At 43.0% G+C, this 23018-nt stretch overlaps 1 protein-coding gene across 2 annotated transcripts in view; it reads left to right on the top strand.

Moving 5' to 3' along the window:
* Rat1 (5'-3' exoribonuclease 2 Rat1) overlaps nt 1–23018 on the top strand; it is a 149385-nt gene that overhangs the window by 80089 nt on the left and 46278 nt on the right. For both annotated transcript variants that reach the window (XM_068360979.1, XM_068360980.1), the window contains exons 11-13: nt 411–725; nt 5629–5785; nt 9480–9556. In XM_068360979.1, coding sequence (XP_068217080.1) covers nt 411–725; nt 5629–5785; nt 9480–9556 — 549 coding nt within the window. The remainder of the gene's footprint in view (nt 1–410; nt 726–5628; nt 5786–9479; nt 9557–23018) is intronic.

The following is a 23018-nucleotide window of genomic DNA, read 5'->3' as shown; positions in this document are numbered from 1 at the left end:
GGTTTTAGTTTTTTCTTTTAATATTTATGTGTTCTCTGCTTGTTTGGTTAACTTTTCTTTCTTCAAATTTCACTAATTTTTAATATCACTATGTGAGGCTTTGAAAGTTTGATTTAATCTGAATATGTTGCTGTATTATAGTACTTTATTGATAATGTACAGGATTTTGAAATTGTAAAATCTTGGTTGCTATGTATCTAAATAACCCAGAGGATATAGTAATGAATGCTTTTATTATTGTCCAGAGGCTTTATATCAGATCGACAATTTTGTTTGTAAAGCATTTCCTAGAAAATTGTCACAATAAAAGATTTTATTTGGTAGAAATCAGTGCAAAGATTTTTGTAGTTTTTGATGATTAAGAAGTTAATTTAAATTAATGCTAATCTTCTTTTCTTTTTGATTGGCAGGTACTATTATCAGGGTTGCGTTTCGTGGAATTGGTATTTTCCATACCACTACGCTCCATTCGCATCAGATTTTGTTAACTGCGCCAACGCAAATGTAAACTTTGATTACGGAGAACCTTTCAATCCTTTAGAACAGCTCATGGGTGTTTTTCCAGCAGCCAGTAGATCACATGTACCTGAACCTTGGGGAGAACTCATGCTTAGAGCAGATTCCAATATAATCGATTTCTACCCTGAAGATTTCAAGATTGATCTCAATGGCAAAAAATTTGCATGGCAGGGAGTTGCCTTGCTTCCATTTGTGGATGAAGTTAGGTAAGATTTTTGTATTTTTAGTTTGCAATATTGGGGGGCAAATTACTTCAGCTCTGTGTTGTATGGAAAAATTGAGGGGAGCTCAGGTATGGTAAATCCATGGTCATCAGTGGTTGGAGAAACATTGGAAACTGTCTGTAGTTGGCTTTTGACACAGACAAAATCGCAAAGTTACTGTAGATGTAAACATGTAATAGCAAGAAGTCTTGTAATAAGTCATGTAATCAATTCATTCAAGATGACTGACAAACCAAATTACTTCATTTATTCAGGGTTGTGATACTAAGTGTAAGACAAAAGAAACACTTGAATTATAAATGATGCCAAGCTGTTGAAAATTACTTGATTGTTAATTACTCTTCAAATACATTTGGGATATTCACCATTGGAATAACCAGGCCAAAGGAAAAAAATTAGCAAGGACCTTAATGCCATTTTTAAGAAGTGTGTATGGTTGGGATTTGACATATGTTTCATTGGGCTATATGTCACGTGTGTTGAATATTTTTTTTTTTTTTTTTTTTTTTTTTTTTTGGCAGAGTACAGTAGATGCTGGTGATAGGAGTGCCAAAGTGTTTTAAGTCAAACTGGAATATTACATTGTAGTTTAACTTGGGTAATTGCTGTATCATAAAAACAGCCAATATGGACAAAGATCTTGCTTTTTGAATGTGTGAATACCAGTTCTTTTTTTTTATTAGTGTACAATGAATATGCAAGTTAAAATCAGCATAAAATGTACAGAAAGTGAGAAGCTGTCCTAGAAGAATGCAATCGTGTATCGGTGGAGAGAGTTTATAGATTATTAATAACCGTAGGTGGCTAGAAGAGAGGTAAAGCCGACCTAAGTTATGCTAGAGTTGGAGTTTGTGTTAATGTAAGAATGGTCATTGAAGGCACACGTTAGGGTTCACAATATACAATTTAAGAGCTGGAAGAATATGAAGATGCCTGGAGTTGATTTAATCACAAGTGAGATAATCCAAACAGAGTTAAATTGTAAATGATTGCGGGTAAATAGAGTATATTAGGTTGGTGAATTGTATGGGAAATATAGTGGCAAAGGTTACTGTAAGAATTATGTGATTAAAGATATGTGGTATGATGTAAGAACATAGTCATAATTGAGAGAGTGATGAGGGAAAAGTGTGTAAGGATCAATTGTTAATTTTGGGAGAATGTTTACAGTGAATGAGAATTGTGACAAGATGGTCTAGCTTGCATTTTTCACTTCTGTTAAAAGGAATTAATCTCTCATTTAATCATGTTAGTTACAGGTATAATTAAAGTAGGATTTATTCCTACGCAAATACAAACTACTTGAGTCATTAATGGGGTTCCTTCCGAGTTTTATTTTCATGGCCAGACAAAAAAGAAATTCGGTAGTGGTGGATTGCGCCATGGTACGTGGCCATTGGCATTCGCTATCCATGGCTCAACCTTCTTAGGACAAGCGTCCCACCACTACACTTCTGGCCGTGAAGGTAGAAGGATGTATCCTGCCTTTACTCTTATGATCAGACAACCACTTCGCCCACTCTTCCTCCTTTAGAGTACTCGTACTTGTGCCTTGTAGTTTACTTGCTAATTCATTATTTGTGTTTCGAATGTGCCCCTTGTTTTCAAGTGTCGAATACGATACGTTCCTGCTGAGGATGTAATAGTCGCCCTTTTGGCACTCATGAGCCAGGTAGAAGTGGAAGTATTGTAGAGAATGGTCATCTTCCCAGTTGGGTAGATATCGTTCCTGCCCAAAGAAGCTATCCAAGAGGGATCGCTCTCCTCCTCCTTCGTGAGAGGAGAAAAGAAAGGTAGGTTTGGTGTCGAAGCTATCTCCTCTATAGGGCCCTCATTTCAAGCGCCTATGTTGTCTTCTGTCGTGGAGGGGGATGATCATTTTGTTAATATGTTATCTCCAATTGTTTATGTGCATTCTGTTCTTATCGGGGATGTCTTGGCTACTAAGGCTACACTCCTTGAGCATGATACACTGGATGCTTCGGTACCAAATCTGTCTCGTATCCAGATCTCCCCCCCCCCCACAAGTGCATGGAGCGTAGATATTTACCTATCACATTACGCAAATAAGATGTTCACCTCTATTGAAGTGTCTCCCATTAGAACAGTGCATACTTCTCGTTCTTGTCAGGACCTTAAAGTTCAGCCTGTCATTTCTGCTCGTATTGAGGCAGCCTTATTGGAAGAGTATAGTGTCTGATCTCTAACTCTTATTATCGAGAAAGGCTTGCCTCTTACACCTAGGGATCGTCGGCAGAGAACGCCTCTAAAGAGTGCCCCAAAACGAGGAGAGAGATTTGTCCTCTCTCCACTTTGAGGGTGGGTGAACCTTTTGAACCTAACCCCCCCCCCCCAGATGTGGCAATTCCTTCATGCCCAACGCAGGCTTCTCCTTCCCAGTATCTTAAAGCTGCGAAGTCGAGTGTAACAATTCTTGCTTTACCTAGATATTCATCTAGATGTATGCTCAGGCTAAACGTTCACTGTCATGAAAGTGCCGACGCATCCAAGCGTCAGGACGTCACTGTATGCGCTGCCACGACTGTACATGAGGCTAACTTCCTCCTCGCAGCCCAGGCAGGCTGACAGATCCAAATAAGTTCTCACCCTTAAATGTCATGACGTCACTGAGTGCGCCACCATTTTAACACCGTAATCCTCCTGTGCGTCATGGTGAATTCAGTAATAAAATTCTACACAATTATGGTAGGTGTAATGTTTCTCCCAAGTCTGGAGTACTCTTTGAGTTTTATAAATACTAGTCTAGGGACAGACGTAATAGAACCACACCCTACGTGAATAAGAACGATGTATCGTATGCTAACAAACCCATTAATCATCCAGATAGACCCCGATCATGAATACCAGGATAAGCGTTCTTTGGAATGCTATTCTTTTTTCAATAAATTCTTTTCAGGGAAGAGAAGACTTTCAAGAAGGTGGAGTATTGAACACGCTTGCCTCGTAAAACAAGTTCCGAGAGAGACTTCAATTCCTTGGCTTTCTGATCGAGATAGAGATGATTATTCCTTTTGTAGGAGTGAACTGGATTCCTCCCACTCCTTCGCTGCCTCCTTAGCTGTTATCCAAGGGAGTTGGAGGAAGGATTAAGAGCGCTGTTAAGAGATGTTATTATGATCGATAATTTTCTGAATAAACTCTTTAACGAGTGCGAGTGCAAGTCCCCATTAAGGTTCCGGAAATAAGCTTGTAATTCACACTATTAAGATTTTGAAGCTCATCCGACTCATATGAGGCTTAAAGGACCAGCCACTAGCTCAGACCATTAATAGATTGTGTGGCATTCTTGATACTGTACCTTCCCTTGGTCTCAGAGTTGGAAACTGAGATTTTACGTACCTCTATTTAACCAAACTAAAGACACGCTAAAGTTTTTGAACTCGCAGGTATCAGCAGAAGAGAACTCCTTACAGGCAAGGAGGTCATCGAAACTACCAACATTACCATCGTCAGAGACGTTGTTTCTACATTAACTCTGGCGCACATCAGAGCCCCCTCTCCGTTGACCTGGATGTGGCTAACCTGGTACCCTTTGTTCCGTCAAATAAACTGATGAACTTACCAACCACGATTGCTGATACAACCTTCTGAGTCATTTAATGGGAAGTCTTCATTAGGTGGGAGGAATTCTCCATGAAGTAGGTGGTCTGCCTTTATCCTTTAGATACAGTCAAAGTGAATTATTTGTGAACAATTCAGCTGGCTCGTACAAGGCAGGGCATTTTGTTTTATTCTAGATTGCTATGGCAAGGTGATGGGATATGAACATTAGGAGGCTTGCACTGTTTATATATTCATTATATCATCAATATGTCAGCAACATGAAAGTAAACCATTCTTACCTGTATCAGGAAGATTTTCAAGAGAGGGCTTCAAATCCGGTCAAAATCGCTATTCGCCTTTATGCTCATGAACACCCTTATAATGCAGAGAATTCTGATAGTTACTTGTCCTATGAGAGCTAAAATTTTAGACTATTTGCTGTGCAGCCACAATGAACCCTAAAGAAAAGATGTCTAAGGACTTGTGTGTTTAGTCTTTAAGGTAGTTTGTATTTTCTAGCTGGAAATCCTGAGCTCTTGAGTGGTTTTTATGGAATGCCAAGGTTACGGCAAGCCCACGAATGTCATATTCTCAAGGGGGGGTGGACCCCTTGGACATGCTTCTCCTGAGGATTTATAAGCACTCATAATGCTGTAGCTTTTCTTACCCAGAAAGAAATTGTTTCTAGAAACTTTCTTTATGGAGTAGCCAGTGCTCACAAATAGATTGGAGATTCTGAGCTCAAGATTGTTTTTTTTTTTTTTTTTTTTTTTTTTTTTTTTTTTTTACGTACTGCTCTCACACAACATAGTAACATGTATCATCAGGGTCACCATTTACCTCATAGAGTCAAATCTGATATCATTATCTACTGGATTTTGTGTTTTATCCTTAAATTTAGGAACAAAGTACAAAGATAGTTCTCTCCACTCTCTGGAATGTGACAATATGGGATATACCATGCAGTTCACTCAGAGCTCTTGGCTGGAGTTACGGCAAGGGGGAAGACTGTTTCCAAGGTAAAATCTTTCTAATGCTTTGTGCAGGGCTTGTTTTAAGGCTCATAGGACCTTAGTCACATTCCAGGAGGGATGAATACATGAAATATATAAAATATAAGCAATCAGAAGTCGATACTTGATTGATTGTACTGTATTGTGGTGGATTCTTGGAACTTTTTGGAAGCTAGTAGTGCATCATTTTAATTTCTTTAGATAATGATTTTAAGTATTTTTTGCTTTAAAATGTTTTTAGATAGATAACCATACAGGCTTTATGTGCAATTTTTTTTTATTGGTGATTTCTTTATATTCCTTTCTAGATTGAAGCGTGCCCTGGAAGAGGTTTACCCATTGTTAACAGATGAAGAGAAAAGACGAAACAAAAGAGGTGACGCGCGAATGTATATTGGATGCAGTCATTCAGCATATACTCAGCTGTGCGACATGTACCGCATGGGAATGAATTATGATACAGAGGTAGGTTGAATTCTATTACCATCCCTAGGTATGTAACAGTTTTTTTTTTTTTTTAGTTTCATCATTTAGATTGTTTCCATGAATCTTACCTTCAAATAATAGGATGCTATTATTTCTGACCTGCCTTTACACAACCTCAAAATAAGAATAAAAAATTATGATAAGATTTCTCTCTTGCTGCTATCAATCCTCTCCATGGGACCACTTTACTACCACCAACCTGCCAAGTCTGGAGAGGTAAGCAGTTCCTAAAGCAGTACCAACAAAGTGTAATATTTACTAGAATTTTGTTGTTTCATAAGTGTACAAGATCCTCCTTCTCTTTTACTGTTGGTAAAAGTATATATATGTTCCATATTTACTTGAGTATATCTTCTGTTAGTAATACAGCAAGACCTTTTACACAGTCATTAGGTTCCAAGACCCCCATTCCCATTGTCGCAGAATTCTGCAAATGATAGGCAATAAATATCTGTAGATATGGTTTTTTTACTTATATGTATTGACCCAAGAACTGTAATTAAAGAAAGCTCTTGAAAGGTATCATAACATGTTAGTCTTAATAGAAGTTTTCCTTATGGAAATTTAGCACCATAATCTGTTTATGACTATATGTCTATGTCGACCTTTTTCTGACTGCAGTGATTTAGATGCTGTAAGAAATTTATATATATTTTGTCTTCAAAATATACTTACATATACCAAGGCACTTCCCCCAATTTTTGGGGGTAGCCGACATAAAACAAAAGAAAAATTAAAAAAAGGGCACCTTTCTCTACGTTCCTCCCAGCCTGACAAGGGACTCAACCGAGTTCGGCTGGTGCTAGGGTGCCACACCCCACCCTACCCCATTATCCACCACAGATGAAGCTTCATAATGCTGAATCCCTTGCTGCTGCTACCTCCGCGGTTATCCAAGGCGACCGGAGAAAGCCGCAGGGCCTACCAACTGCGTCACAGTCGCTTGCCATTCATTCGTTTTTCTAGCACACACTGTTGCCTCTCTCACATCTATCCTCCTTTCTTCACTCCATCTATCCACCCAAACCTTGGCCATCCTCTTGTATTTCTCTAAAAATATGCATTAAATAAAATTGATACAGTTAAATTTAAATGAAAGTATTGATTAAAAGGAAATAAAGATAATAAGGAATTAGAAAGGGAATAGTGATTATACTGAATAAGGAATGGTATAAGGAATAAATAGACTCAAATAAACAGTAAAAACTTTATAACAAAAATGAAAGGCAAATAGAAAAAAGGGAAGAATGGCAGAAACCTTTTAGTCTTTAGCAATGAATAAAATGAATACAGATAGATCATAGAATAGTAGGAAATACTGAGTAAAAGGGAATAAGGCATAGGAGAGGGATTAAGGATATTGATTGAGGAATAAGGAAGTACAAAAGTTTAAGAAGTAATCTAGAGTATAAGAAATAAACTAGATTGAGATTACGAGTATAAAGACATGAATATCAGGCATTAAAAGAAAATAAAAAAGAGGGAGGAATGGGAGAAACCTAGCTTTTCGGCCAACTTTCCCATTACTTGAAACACCACTTAAAGATGTCTACTCTACTGAGTGGGGATGTAATGGCACTCAGTTTGAAAATTCACTCCGGTGTTTGCAGTTTAGTGGCTGTGGTTAACTAAATTTTCAACGTATACCTTTTCCATAATGTTAGGTATACTTCAAGAGTGAACAGTCAAATCAACAGATAAGGAGGTTTTACAGCATCAAATGTATTTTTTTTATGAATTTACCTTATGTACAAAGATCAAGCTATCTTTGTAGAAAACTCATTACTTGCAGTGCTATTTGCTGTAGGGTAATTGCACTACTAGATGAATAGACTAATTATATTGGACTAAAAATAAATCATGCTGTACTCGTGAGTAATAAGTTGTCTGATAAAAATAGGAATCATTACAAATGTGAGAGCGGGATTTATGATGCCAGTTTGAAGCTTTTAATAACTGGAATGAAATAACGGTATCTGGATCTTAGGAACATTTCTATTTTAGAGGCAGCTTTATTTATGTTGAAGCAAGATTGATTGGTTTAGGTTCTTTTACAGTTTCAACTTTTAATTTATGGAGTCCTATTTAAAAATGCTCATAAGATCAGGAGATTGATTACAAACAACAGATGGGAGCTAATAAGTGAATGAAAAGATATGGAGGGTTGAAATTTTGGTAACGGTCATGTACAGTATAAAAAAGTAAACCATACAAGATTCCAGATGAAGATGAAAAAAAGTCCTTAGGTAAGCAACATCATAACATAAGGTGAAGGTATGTAATACACTGTGCCAAAAGTCCTCGGAGGTGTCAAGAATGGCAACAAAAGATGCCTCTCCATGTATGACCAAACATAAGTAAGAACAAATCCCAAAGTGATAGTTTGCATTTGATTCTAGTTCAGTGTACAATGTTTTGAAAATTGAAAATATACTTAGGTAAATATTTGGCATCATTTATAGACTGCCATCAGGAATTCTAAGAAATTGTAATGGGCAAATAGGATAAATTTTTACCTTAGGCATTCTTATGGGAGATTACTAATATATTTTGCTTTTGAATAGAAGAGAATGAATTAAATTCTATGGAAGGCTGAATTTACCAAGTACTTGTCTATGTTGCTTTCAAATTAGAGAAGGAATTTGAATTTAGACCCTAGATTTTGAGTTTCCTTGTCCTATAATTTTGCAACTTTGTTAATGACTTTCTTCTGTTTTAACAGTTCATGAAACTGTATACATTAACTAAAAAATTCCATACCGAGTCTTTAACATACTCATGTAAATTTGAAGTTTGGAGCTTTTGCACTTTGACAGATTATAAAATATAGGATTATTATTACTATCTATTACTTTGTTTCATTATCATCATCGTCTCATCCTACGCCTATTGACGCACAGAGCTGCGGTTAGATTTTGCCAGTCGTCTCCATCTTGAGCTTGTAATTCAATACTTTTCCATTCATCATCTACTTCGCGCTTCATAGTCTTCAGCCATGTAGGCCTGGGCCTTCCAACTCTTCTAGTGCCTTGTGGAGCCCTGTGGAGCCCAATTGAACATTTGGTGAACTAATCTCTCTTGGGGAGGACAAAGAGTATGCCCAAACCATCTCCATCTACTCCTCACCATGATCTTATCAACATATGGCACTCGAGTAATCTCTCACAGTTTAATTTCTAATCCTTTCCTGCCATTTAACTCCCAATATCCTTCTGAGAATTTTATTCTCAAATCTTCTAAATCTATTAGAAATTGTTTCATTGTCATACTATGAATCATGTCCATTGAGTAACTCCAATCTCACTAAACTGATATACTTGTATAGTCTGATTTTTATATGAAATTTTAGGCGATTTGATTTCAAAATTTTACTTAACCTACCCATTGTCTGATTTGCTTTTTTCAATCTTTCACTAAACTCTAATTCTAAAGATCCTGTATTGGAGATCATAGTTCCTAAATACTTAAATGATTCTACCTCATTAATCATTTTTCCTTCTAATGATGTCTTCCATTGCATACTCCGTTCTCATCATCTCTGTCTTTGTTCTATTTATCTTCAGCCCAACCTTGTTTGATATTTAGCGCATTCTGGTAAGCAAGCATTGCAAATCATGTGGTGTTCTGCTAACAAGGACATTAGATAATAATTTTTTTTTTTTCAAATTTCCAGGTTCCCATCGGTGGTGATGAATACCAAGGAGTACAAGGAAAAGTGTTGTTGGCTAATGATGTTGTTGAACCAAATGGGTAAGTGTTTTCTTTTCATTTTATTTGGTTATACCAAAATTCTTGTAAACATTCAATTTCTTACTATCAGTTCATAAAGCCTATACTACTATTCAGTGTGGAATTATTATGGGAACTAACAATGATAATAGATTTTGGAAAGCTGTGAGTTTAGAATGTTTGGATTTGTGGCTATGGCTGAAGTGCAGTGGATAGATCTTATTACATGAGGAATAAGTGGAGAGGTCTAGTGTTTAGCAAGCGGAAAAAAATGCACAAAACTCAAAGATTGTGATAGTTGATACGGGCTGTGTAGTATTTGTTGAGAAATGTAGTATGTATGGAAATTACAGGATGACGATTAGGGAAGGAAAGAAAATTATGGAAGAAATGGATGGATGAAGGCCTAGATTATGATTTTACAAAACATTTTAACTCCATGAAGGAGTTCTACCATCCCCAATGTCCAGCCACATATCCCAATTTCCATGAATCCTGTAGCCTCTTAATATGTCAACATTTGAGGGCTCGCCAGGCAGTTCTGATTTCCCATCTTTGTTGTTGAACATAACAAATTGCTTAATACATAAAATATTATGATTAAAGATAATACAGTACTGTACTTGTAATATATGGGAGAAGTGAAATTCTAAACAGCCAGTGGAATTTGCACTGTGCAACTTATAATCAGCAACCTTCCAAGATCCTTTCTAGGTGTTCCTGATTTTTTTGTGTTAATTGCCCTTTTATAGAATACTTTTTTACAATTTACCCTAAAGCTCTAGGGTTAGCCTAACCCACTACTTTTGCCACTAATGTACTTAATGATACACTGTCCGCTCTCCTGCACCAAGTCATTGTAATTTGGCTTCCTCCTTTGTAATGGGAACTGCTCTGGTTAGCCAAACAAACATAGAGCTTCCTATGACCTAGTTCTCATACCAGACCCTTTTTAGAAGTTTCAGCAGAGGTATACTCTTGAGCTGTCCTTTCAACTATACAGGTGCAGGCTTTAGAAATTTTTAGCAGTTTGTCATTATATAGTGCTGGATGGTAACCACCTAGGATCATGCCACGAACCTGTAACTTCATTGCAGAGTGAATGAATAAGGAACCCAATGTTAAACATGTAAACAGCTTCCCATATTATTTCAACAAAACTCACTGGGATATATATGCTGTTGTAACTTGTATAAGATGAGATGCATTATCCCCAGAGATATAACTTCCCAACCAAAGGTACTGGTAGCTACAGTAAGCTCATTTTAAGCTTGGTTTTCCCAATGCACGCTCACAGAGCTGCACTGCTAATTATTTTGGTGAATTTGCGTGTTTCTGTGATTTTTGGTCTAAATATCTATATAAATAGGGCCTGCGAAGGTTAGTGACAGTGATAATAAAAAAAGAAAAGATATCGTAAACACTATAGTGCTTAGAAGATATCATTCAAAAGTTAAAGAGTGGTATGCTCATATCTGAGTAACCCAGGCAGCTTTCCACTTTGACCACCATCTTTGGTGAAGTTTTAATTCTATTTCATCTTAAGGTTTTTTTTTTAACAGGCTGATATAAGTAATGACATCTATTTTAACGTTGTCACTGATCTTAAAATATTTTTTATTAAGTATTCATTGTCTCTTGTAGGCTATTTATTTCCTTGTTTCCTTTCCTCACTAGGGTATTTTTGCCTGTTAGAGCCCTTGGGCTTATGGCATCCTGCTTTGCCTATTAGGGTTTTAGCTGAGCTAGTACATACATACATATACCAAGGCACTTCCCCCAATTTTGGGGGGTAGCCGACATCAACAAATGAAACAAAAAAAAAAAGGGGGGGACCTCTACTCTCTACGTTCCTCCCAGCCTAACAAGGGACTCAACTGAGTTCAGCTGGTAATGCTAGGGTGCCACAGCCCACCCTCCCACATTTCCACCACAGATGAAGCTTCATAATGCTGAATCCCCTACTGCTGCTACCTCCGCGATCATCTAAGGCATTGAAGGAAACAGCAGGGCCTACCGGAACTGCGTCACAATCGCTCGCCATTCATTCCTATTTCTAGCACGCTCTCTTGCCTCTCTCACATCTATCCTCCTATCACCCAGAGCTTCCTTCACTCCATCCATCCACCCAAACCTTGGCCTTCCTCTTGTACTTCTCCCATCAACTCTTGCATTTATCACCTTCTTTAGCAGACAGCCATTTTCCATTCTCTCAACATGGCCAAACCACCTTATCACATTCATATCCACTCTAGCTGCTAACTCATTTCTTACACCCGTTCTCACTATCTACTCGAGATACACCAGCCATACTCCTTGGACGCTTCATCTCAAACACATTCAATTTCTGTCTCTCCATCACTTTCATTCCCCACAACTCCGATCCATACATCACAGTTGGTACAATCACTTTCTCATATAGAACTCTCTTTACATTCATGCCCAACCCTCTATTTGTTCCGACACGAATACTTTACCTCGAATTACCTCTTCGGAGGGTCCTTGGACCTCTCTCAATCTCGACCAAGATTTCCCGTGCTACCCCCCCCTATCTCGCTCCCGATAGTTCCTACCCCCGCCGCCAGGATAATTCCTGCGGCCCGGATTAGGGCAGGTCACTGCTTTTCCCGGGACAGGATCTCATTAAGTCCTTGGTCGTGAGATGCGAATCATCTCACTCTCTCGATCTTTTTTTTCGCAGTGTACCTCCCAAGTGTTCCTGTGCGTTCACTTTTCAACCGTGTCCTTACCCGGTGTTTAATTCATTCCCTTAGTGCTTGTGTCGTGCGTTGTGTGCGTTATGGAACTGTATTCCTTGATTTTCTTCAAGGAATTGATAGCTGAAAGGAAAACTTTTTACAAGAAATCGTTCTTCCTCCCCTTATCCTCGGTGTTGCCGTGTAGGGGCAGCTTATGTTCCTCTTCAACCACGTGTCAGGACTACTGGTCCTGGAACGTAGTGCAGTGAGTGCACTTCGGCACTAAAAGGAAGAATACATCCAAGAGGCTCGTAGGAAGACGAGCCTCTCTACGCCAACTTAATTCCCGATGCCTCGTCGAATAGAGATTCTTATACAGCCATCTTCCCCTACCCAGAGTAGGGGACGAGGTAAGTCAGTTGCGGGGAAGTGCCCATTGCTCTTCCCCAAGAATTTGAGTGGGTGCGGTATAGCACCAAGAGGAAGTGGGCGACGAAGGGTTCGCCTAAGAAGACTAGCGCCGGGCGTCCCGCCGGGCTGAGCTTCCCTACCACCCTCTCCTACCCAGAGTAGGAGACGAGGTTGGTTTATTGTGTAGAAGATAACTCTTAAGAAGTAGTTCGAGGTAAGTACTACTTTCGGGAGTGTGTGGGGAGACGGAGTCCTGGTGCAAGCAGGCCACGTCTCCTCTGATGACCCCATGTGGGGGAAAATGTCTCTAATTCTTCTCCAGTCTCTTAGCGTATTTTTCAGTCTCTTCTGCAGCCGAGGGCCTCGCCGAGAAAGAGCCCCCCAGGTCTGTCTTGCAGCGTCCCCCGGACCGACAACCCAGGGTTTTTTCTCACCACGAAGGCCATCCTCCAGACGCAGATATAACCCTCGCAGGGAGAAATGCGAGAAGGCCTCTTCAGGCAGGCGTAAGACCGCGAAGCCTCCGGTTCACCCCGCCAACGGGTGTAACCGAGCTTCTTTACGGGCAGCCTGGCCGAATCAGCACAGCTGGTTCGGCCCTCGGACTTAAAAGGAACGGTTCCCTCCGTCGGGTCAGCCCACGAGGATCCGCGTCGGCGTCCCCCAGCCCGCCCGCAGGTGTAAGCGGGCTTATTTACGGGCAGCCTGGCCGAATCAGCACAGCTGGCTCGGCCCTCGGACGTAAAAGGAACGGTTCCCTCCGTCGGGTCAGCCCACGGGGATCCGCGTCCGCGTCCCCCAGCCCGCTCGCAGGTGTAAGCGGGCTTATTTACGGGCAGCCTGGCCGAATCAGCACAGATGGCTCGGCCCTCGGACTTAAAAGGAACGGTTCCCTCCGTCGGGTCAGCCCACGGGGATCCGCGTCCGCGTCCCCCAGACCGCCCGCAGGTGTAAGCGGGCTTATTTACGGGCAGCCTGGCCAAATCAGCGCAGCTGGTTCGGCCCTCGGACTTTAAAGGAACGGTTCCCTCCGTTGGGGCAGCCCACGAGGATCCGCGTCCGCGTCCCCCGGAGAGAATACACGAACAGTAGTCCTCGACGGTACGGCGTTGCCGGTTCTGACCCCGAACCGGGTGCGGAGCTCCCCGCCGGGGAAACCGGTACCACCGCAAGGGAGTGCCTGGGATTCCAGAACCGAAGCGACCGGAGAGTGCCCTATTGGAATCGATAAAAAAAAAAAAAAAAAAACGGAAACCCATTCATGTTTTATATTGAGATAATCATCTTTTTCTTTTACATGATTGCCAGGTGTGTCCTTTACACGAATGTGTCTACTCTTCATGTTCTTTCTGGTATTACACTTGAAAGGATATCGATCGTCATGAGCAATAAATCTCTTAGGAATTGACATCATTAGACATCTAGAATAATTCTTAACGAGAAGCCCAGACTTCAGGTACCCTGATAGTCGTGAAGATAAATAGTCTGCAATAAGTTATTATTGTTATTATTATTGTTGTTATTATTATTACTTGCTAAACTACAACCCTAGTAGGAAAAGCAAGATGCTATAAGTCCCGGGGCCGTAACAAGGAAAATAGCCCAGCGAGGAAAGGAAACAAGGAAAAATAAAATATAAGAACAGTAACAACATTAAAATAAATCTTTCATAAATAAATTATAAAACTATAAGTCCAGCAAGGCCTTCAACCCTTAGGTTAGTGACTTTTCAGTCTCTCACACTAACAGCTAACTGGGTGTTCTGGAAGCGAAACACTGTTCTGGCGTAAGTGTCTTGGTAGGCACCAGACGGGGACGCGACCCATCGCAGCTTTCCCTTGGGGGGAGAATCTCTGTTTCCTCGGAAGGAACGAGAAACCATAGTGGAGAAGGTCTTGAAATAGAAGGAGGCTAACGTCCCCAGACCTACGACTCCTAGGAGACCACCCTAGAAGAGATCTGTCTCGGATAGTGCCGCGACACCCCAAGCATCTACCAGCACTACGAGGAGAGAAGCCCTCGTCCTCCTGGTCCGCAACGCCTCAGCCCCTCCACAGGGGAGCTCCAGCGCCTTCTAGCTCCTTCAGGTCGGGTTACCCCGCCTCTAGGGGAGGCAGGTCAGGCCTCCCCTCTAGAAGAAGGGAAGAGTGGGAGGCTCCCTATCCCCACCCAACCTTCGGGTTGGAGGATGACTCAGGCGTCATTGGCAAGCATGGAGGGCTCAAGGAGCGGAACCTTGGACAGTGTCCTTACTAAAGAAGGGCTACGGACTTCCATTCCTAACGGAACCACCCACGCCTTTTCCGGCCAACCGGATAGATGGCTAGATCCTAAAGACCCGTTAAAGAGGACCGCCCTTCAAGAGGAGGTGTTGTCCATGCTAGAGAAGGGTACCATGGAAGAAGTTCTTCTCCCAGGACCAGGTGTCTACAGTCGACTATTCCTGGCAGAGAAAGCGACCGGGGGGGGGAGGCCGGTTATAGATCTGTCAGCTCTCAACAGGTTCGTCAAGATGACGGACTTCTAAATGGACACGCAGAATTCGGTCCGGCTGTCCTTGAGGGAGAAAGATTGTAGAATTCCATCGACCCCAAGGACGCATACTTCCAGATTCCGGTCCACACCTCGGGTCGGAGGTGAAATAGGGTTCCCAGTTCCTGCAATTCAGGACCTCTTTTTCTTTGGTCTGTCAACAACGCCCAAAGTGTTCGTGAGAGTCCCCACGGCTGTCGCAGGGGGGCCCACGAACGAGGCATTCGCCTTAGCAGGTACCTGGACGGCTGGTAGCTTCTTCCCGCCTCAAAGGTCCTCTTGGAGGAACAAGGGAGAAGTCTCCTCCAGTTTGGCAAGGATCTGGGGAACTGAATCAACCCGAAGTAGCAAAATCTATCCCCTTCCACCGGAATGAACTACTGGGGAATAACATTAGACCTTTTTTTCGGGGAGAATTTTTCCCTTCGGAGAATAAGGTATGACACCTCAGGCTCATTAGTCAGCCGTTCCTACTGTTCACAGACGCCTCCAACCAGAGATGGGGAGCCCTTCCCCTCGACGAAGCGGCACGAGAGACCTGGTTGGAAGGGGAGAGACAACTCCACACAATGTCCTGGAGTTGGAAGTAGTCCAGAAGGCATGCCTACACTTCGCAAGTCTGCTAAAGGGGAACTCCGTGGCGTGGATGAGCGACAACACCACGGTAATGGCATACATAAACAAGCAGGGTACTTGTAATCGAAGGAGTTGGGCGATCTCACCATAGAGAATCTAGACTAAGTGATAGGGAATCAAGGGGTGATGTTAGCAAGGTTCTTTCCCGGAAAGTAAATCGCCCTGGCTGACGGCCTCAGCAGAATGGGCCACATAGTAGGGACAAAATGGTCCCTTCCCCCAGGAATAGCCAAGCTCATCATTCAACGATGGGGCTCCCCGGTGGTTGACCGCTTTGCAACAACCTCAACGCCCAACTCCCAGTCTATTGCCCCCCTGTACCAGACCCCGAAAGATTCCTTAGAAGACTCTTTTCAGAACAAGTGGGACAATTTGGATGTGTACGTTTTCCCCCTTTTCACGCTGATAAGACATGGGCTCAGCAGAATAAAGGTGGCTCGAAGCCTACAGATGACTTTGGTAGCGCCCTGGTGGCTAGACAGAGAGAGTAGTTCGCGGACCTAAAGACCTATCGAGTCAACCGCCGTGGCCTCTGTCCGTCAGGTCAGATCTACTGAGTCAACCGCACTTCCTCAGGTTCCACGACAACCCTCTCTCTCTTCGCCTTCACGCCTGGAGACTATCGAGCGACTCCTGAAGAAGGAGGGGTACTCCTCCTCCACAGCCAAGAGGATGTCCTACACCTAAGAAAATCCTCTACCGTAGTCTACCAGGCGAAGTGGGCCGCCTTTACGAAATGGTGCGCGACAAAACAAATAAGACCTCTCAAAGCCTCGGTCCCTGACATAGCTGATTTTCTAGAGTACCTTAGGGATAAAATAGGAATGCCAATCCCGGCTATTAAAGGAGTACGAGCAGCCTTAGGCCAAGTCTTTCTCCTGAAAGGCATCGACCTGGGGACCTCAAGACACATAGGGATGCTGATTAGAAGTTTCGAACAATCCTGCCCTCCCCAAGCCAGGAGAGTGCCTAGATGGGACCTGGCCAAGGTCCTGAAAATGTTGTGTCGTCCGACCTTTGAACCACTCAAGAGATATCGGGGACAAAGGTCTCACCCTCAAGACAGTCTTCTTGCTAGCCTTAGCTTCGGCTAAGAGGGTAGGTGAGATCCACGGTCTCTCCTACGACGTGGCACACTCCAAAGGGTGGAAGGAGGTATCTTTCAAGTTCGTACCCTCCTTTGTAGCAAAGACTCAGAACCCAGCAGTCTGGGACCCGAGGTTTGAAGGTTTCTCTTTTCCAGCCATCCCCAAGACAGGCAATACGGACGACCTGAAGTTATGCCCGGTCAGGACGATCAGGAAATACCTGGAAAGGACGGCCCATCTCCGTCCGGGTGCCAAGAACCTCTTCGTCTCTTCAGGCGTTAATAAGAAGCAAGTGTCCAAGAACACTATTTCCTTCTGGCTGAGACAAGTCATCACTAGGGCTTATGATGAAGACAAGGTGGCAGTACCAGGCACTCCCCGTCCCCATGACATCAGAGGCCTGAGCACTTCCTTGGCCTTTGAGAGAAATATGGCAGTGGGCCAGATCCTGCAGGCTGGCACTTGGTCACACCAGTCGACCTTCACGGCCCACTAACTCAAAGACTACTCAAGTAAGTCTTTGGATGGATTCTCCATTGGGACAGTCATCGCCGCCCTCCAAGCTGTGTAGTGGCAGGCTGGAAGACGTCCCCAACAAGTGAATAGTCTCATCCCTACTTCGTCAGGAGAAGACTCAGTAGAGAAAATGTCAAGAGGTAACCCTAAAATTATAAGCGTAAGTTTTCCCTGCTACCCCCTATCCGCTCTCTGTACCCCCGCATTACGTAGCCCTCCAGGCACCATGTGCCTAACCAAGTGGCAGAATGGCTCTCCCGCCTCCTAAAGTGTAAGTCTCCGAAGAGGTAATTCGAGGTAAAGTATTCGTGTCGGAACAAATGAAAAATTTTAAGTAATTTTTATTTTTCCTAACATACTTACCGAGAATTACCTCTGAGTAATGGCCCTCCCTTCCGTCCCCGAGTGCCATTCTTCTATTGCCGAGTCGGGCTAAACGGAGGACTTAATGAGATCCTGTCCCGGGAAAAGCAGTGACCTGCCCTAATCCGGGCCGCAGGAATTATCCTGGCGGCGGGGGTAGGAACTATCGGGAGCGAGATAGGGGGGGGTAGCACGGGAAATCTTGGTCGAGATTGAGAGAGGTCCAAGGACCCTCCGAAGAGGTAATTCTCGGTAAGTATGTTAGGAAAAATAAAAATTACTTAAAATTTTTCATTTTTTACTGCTCCCTGGCCCCAACACTTTGCAACCTTCATTCACTCTCTGACGTACATCTGCTTCCACTCCACCATTTGCTGCAACAACAGACCCCAAGTACTTAAACTGATCTACCTCCTCAAGTAACTCTCCATTCAACATGACATTCAACCTTGCACCACCTTCCCTTCTCGTACATCTCATAATCTTACTCTTACCCACATTAACTCTCAACTTCCTTCTCTCACACACACTTCCAAATTCTGTAACTAATTGGCCAAGCTTCTCTTCTGTGTCTGCAACCAGTACAGTATCATCCGCAAACAACAACTGATTTACCTCCCATTCATGGTCATTCTCGTTTACCAGTTTTAATCCTCGTCCAAGCACTCAAGCATTCACCTCTTTCACCACTCCATCAACATACAAGTTAAACAACCACGGCGACATCACACATCCCTGTCTCAGTCCCACTCTCACCGGAAACCAATCACTCACTTCATTTCCTATCCTAACACATGCTTTACTACCTTTGTAGAAACTTTTCACTGCTTGCAACAACCTTCCACCAACTCCATATAACCTCATCACATTCCACATTGCTTCCCTATCAATTCTATCATACGCTTTCTCCAGATCCATAAAGGCAACATACACCTCCTTACCTTTAGCTAAATATTTCTCGCATATCTGCCTTACTGTAAAAATCTGATTCATACAACCCCTACCTCTTCTAAAACCACCCTGTATTTCTAAGATTGCATTCTCTGTTTTATCCTTAATCCTATTAATCATTACTCTACCAGACACTTTTCCAACTACGATTAACAAACTAATACCTCTTGAATTACAATACTCATGCACATCTCCCTTACCCTTATATAGTGGTACAATACATGCACAAACCCAATCTACTGGTACCATTGACAACACAAAACACACATTAAACAATCTCACCAACCATTCAAGTACAGTCACACACCCTTCCTTCAACATCTCAGCTTTCACACCATCCATACCAGATGCTTTTCCTACTCTCGTTTCATCTAGTGCTCTCCTCACTTCATCTATTGTAATCTCTCTCTCATTCTCATCTCCCATCACTGACACCTCAACACTTGCAACAGCAATTATATCTGCCTCCCTATTATCCTCAACATTCAGTAAACTTTCAAAATATTCCGCCCATCTTTTCCTTGCCGCCTCTCCTTTTAACAACCTCCCATTTCCATCTTTCACTGTCTCTTCAATTCTTGAGCTAGCCTTCCTTACTCTCTTCACTTCTTTCCAAAACTACTTCTTATTCTCTTCATATGAATAACCCAATCTCTGACCCCACCTCAGGTCAGCGGCCCTCTTTGCCTCACGTACCTTGCGCTTTACTTCCACATTTTTCTCTTTATAATTTTCATACTTCTCTATACTATTACTCTGCAGCCATTCTTCAAAAGCCCTCTTTTTCTCTTCCACTTTTACCTTCACTCCTTCATTTCACCATTCACTGCCCTTCCTCAAGCTGCCTCCAACAACCTTCTTGCCACACACATCACTTGCAATCCCAACACAATTTTCTTTAACTAATTCCACTCCTCTTCTAAATTGCCAGTTTCTCTTACTTTCACTTCGTCATATGTCATTTTCAACCATTCCTGATATTTACTTTTTACCCCCGGTTTTATTAGCTCTTCAACCCTCACTAGCTCCTTTTTACATCCACCTACTCTATTCCCCCACTCTTGCTACAACTAATTTTCCTTCCACCAAAAAATGATCAGACATACCGTTAGCCATACCCCTAAACATGTGCACGTCTTTCAATTTTCCAAACATTCTTTTAGTTATCAACACATAATCCATTAATGCCCTTTCTACTACTCTGCCATTTGCCACTCTTACCCATGTATACTTATTTTTATCTCTCATTTTGAAAAAGCTATTACTTATCACTCTTGCTCAACACACATATCTACCAGTCTCTCACCACTCTCATTTTCACCATACTTCCCAGTGACGACACCTACCTCTCCAGCGCCCACTCTAGCATTTAAGTCACCCATGACAACTACATAATTCCTTCTACCCAGTCCTTCCACACACCTAGTTAATTCATTCCAAAACTCATTCCGCTCTTCTTTCCTTTTCTCCCTACCTGGCCCATACGCACTGACAAATGCTCAACATTCCCTACCCAACTAACCCTTACCCACATTAACCTAAATGATATCTCCTTCCATTCCACTATTTTACCTGTCATCCATTCACTCAGCAATAAAGCCACACCCTCTCTCGCTCTTCCCCTTTCAATCCCAGACACTCTACCAGACATTTCACCAAACATCACTTCACCCTTTCCTTTTATCTTCGTCTCACACAAGGCCAATACATCCATCCTTTTATTCCTAAACATACTTCCAATTTCACATATTTTACTCTCTATCGTACTACATCCACGCACATTCAAACACCCCAAAACTAGAGTGCGGGGAGCAGTCACTCTCCCTCCAGCTCCATCTCTTTGTCGATGTCTCACAGGATGTAGATACAGGAAAGGGGGTTCCCAGCCCCCTCGTCCCGTCCCTTTTAGTCGCCTCTTACGACACGCAGGGATAACGTTGGCGCTATTCTAATTGTTTTTATGTCCCTGCGGCCACCAGGGGCCTGAGCTGGTAATAATGATAATATAACCGCATGGAAGCGCTGTGAACTTTTTAAAAAACACTTTATAATTAGAGTTTTTCTAGCACAAGTACAAACCCTTCGCTGTTTATAGGGGTATTACTTTCGGCGTAGCGGAAAGACGAGCCAAGACAATTTTAGTGAGGGATAACTACCCAATCCGGTAGTTAGCGGTGGGAGGGGGGGTTAGTCCAGCTACCCCGCTCATTCACAGGTTTTGGCTCGATAGAGTGCAGACTTACCGTCGCTCTCCCGTCTTTTGACATGCCTTGACTAATCTTTTTCTTTTTCTCATTTTACGTGTGTGTGACTGCAGTCCTGGTATGCAGACATGTACTGGTCCCTAGGGTTGCACATTATTATTATTAATTGCTAAGCTACAAAGCAGAATGCTATAATCCCAGGGGTTCCAACAGGGAAAATAGCCCAGTGAGGAAAGGAAACAAGGTAAAATAAAATATTTTAGGAACAGTAACAACATTGAAATATATATCCTATATAAACTATGGAAACTTCAACAAAACAACAGGAAGAGAAATAAGATAGAATAGTATACCAGAGTGTACCCTCAAGCAAGAGAACTCTAACCCAAGACAGTGGAAGACCCTGGTACAGAGGCTATGGCACTACCCAAGACTAGAGAACAATGGTTGGATTTTGGAATGTCCTTCTAGAAGAGCTGCTTGCCATAGCTAAAGAGTCACTTATACCCTTACCAAGAGGAAATTGGTCACTAAACAATTACAGTGCAGTAACCCTTTGGGTGAAGAAGAATTGTTTGGTAGTATCAGTGTTGTCAGGTGTATGAGGACAGAGGAGGATATGTAAGAATATGCCAGACCATTCGGTGTCTGTGTTTAGGCGAAGGGAAAATGTAACGTAACCAGAGAGAAGGATCCAATGCAGTATTGTCTGGCCAGTCAAAGGACCCCATAACTCTAGGGGTAGTATCTCAACTGGTGGCTGGTGCCTTGGCCAACTTACTACCTGGTACCTTTATGTCGTCTGTTGAGACAGACCCTCACCTGTTGTAAGAGGGACGACACCTGCAATCAGTGTCGGGAGTGGCCTGCCTCCCAGTGGGAGAGGTTCAGATGTAGAAAGAAGAATTATAAGTGCAATTCTTCGCCTTGGGGGTCTTCATTGAAATTGAAGAAATCGCGAGCTTCTTCTACCCCCCAATCTTTCCAAAGCTCCTCCTCTGCCGGGCCCTTCCGGTGTACGGTTGAATAGCAGCGCAGGCTTGGTTACTCTAGGTCAACCCTGCTGGTTAGGTGACAGTGTCGACCTCTAGCGACTCGGCTCCTCTTACCCCAGGGAGCTCCTGCTCCTTTTCTGATATCGCATCTTTCTGGCCAACGCTGGACGGCGATGGTCCCCTGTCGAAGGAAGTTCTGTTTGATCTCATTCAATTTGGAGCGGAGACAAGGTGTTCATCTCCTTCCTATGCTGAGGTTGATCCTCCTGTGAGTGCAGGTGCTGCAGCTTGTTGGTTAGGCCTTGAGTTTGTGTCCCACACCGAGGATTTTGATGGCTCACCAGGGGTGGTGGCAGAGCATTCTCCGAGGCAGAGACAACCACCTCGGGCCATTGGCGGTCCTCTTTTGCTTACATTTCTCCTCCAGGGGCGGAGGTAGAACCTTGCCTTAAGCGAAGTTCTCCATCGGGAGAACAAATCTTCCCTTCATGGACGGTAGCTATCGAGATGGAGGTTTTGCTCTCCCGTTACGTTGACTCTAAGGGGTCTCGTAATCCTGGTTACGCTGAGCCCTTGGGCTCTCGTGCCTCTCGTCACGTTGAACCCTCAGTTCTCGTGACAGGTAAACCTCAGTTTCCTGTTGCATTGAACCTTTGGGGTCTCGCAACACCGGGTACGCTGAGCCTGCAGGCTCTTGTTCTGGGCGCTACATTGGACCTTCGGGTTCTCATAGCTAGGATTCCTTTCCTTCTCGTTGCGTGAATCCTTTGGGTTCGCGTGGTCACGCCGATCCTGTCAGCTTTCTTGACCCTCGTTTGACCCTCATCATGCTGAGTTTCACACTTATGACAGAGAGTCTTCGGACTCTAGTCGGTCGCGTGACTGGCACTACGTATAGCCTTTGGGCTCTCGCAGCACTCGTCCTGTAGGTGACCCTCCTCCTACTAAATTCGATGATGCCCGTGGAGCAAGCCCCAGCTAGACCTACATTTCGCTGGAGAGGATATCCCTCTGGATGAAGAAAGCGCAGTTGCAGAGGCTCGAATTAGGAAGGGCATGTCCCTTGGCTTAGCACCAGTGGCAGGATG

This window comes from Palaemon carinicauda, chromosome 37, assembly GCF_036898095.1.
Source record: "Palaemon carinicauda isolate YSFRI2023 chromosome 37, ASM3689809v2, whole genome shotgun sequence".
Lineage (NCBI taxonomy): Eukaryota > Metazoa > Arthropoda > Malacostraca > Decapoda > Palaemonidae > Palaemon > Palaemon carinicauda.
This window is presented reverse-complemented; position numbering and strand designations above follow the sequence as displayed.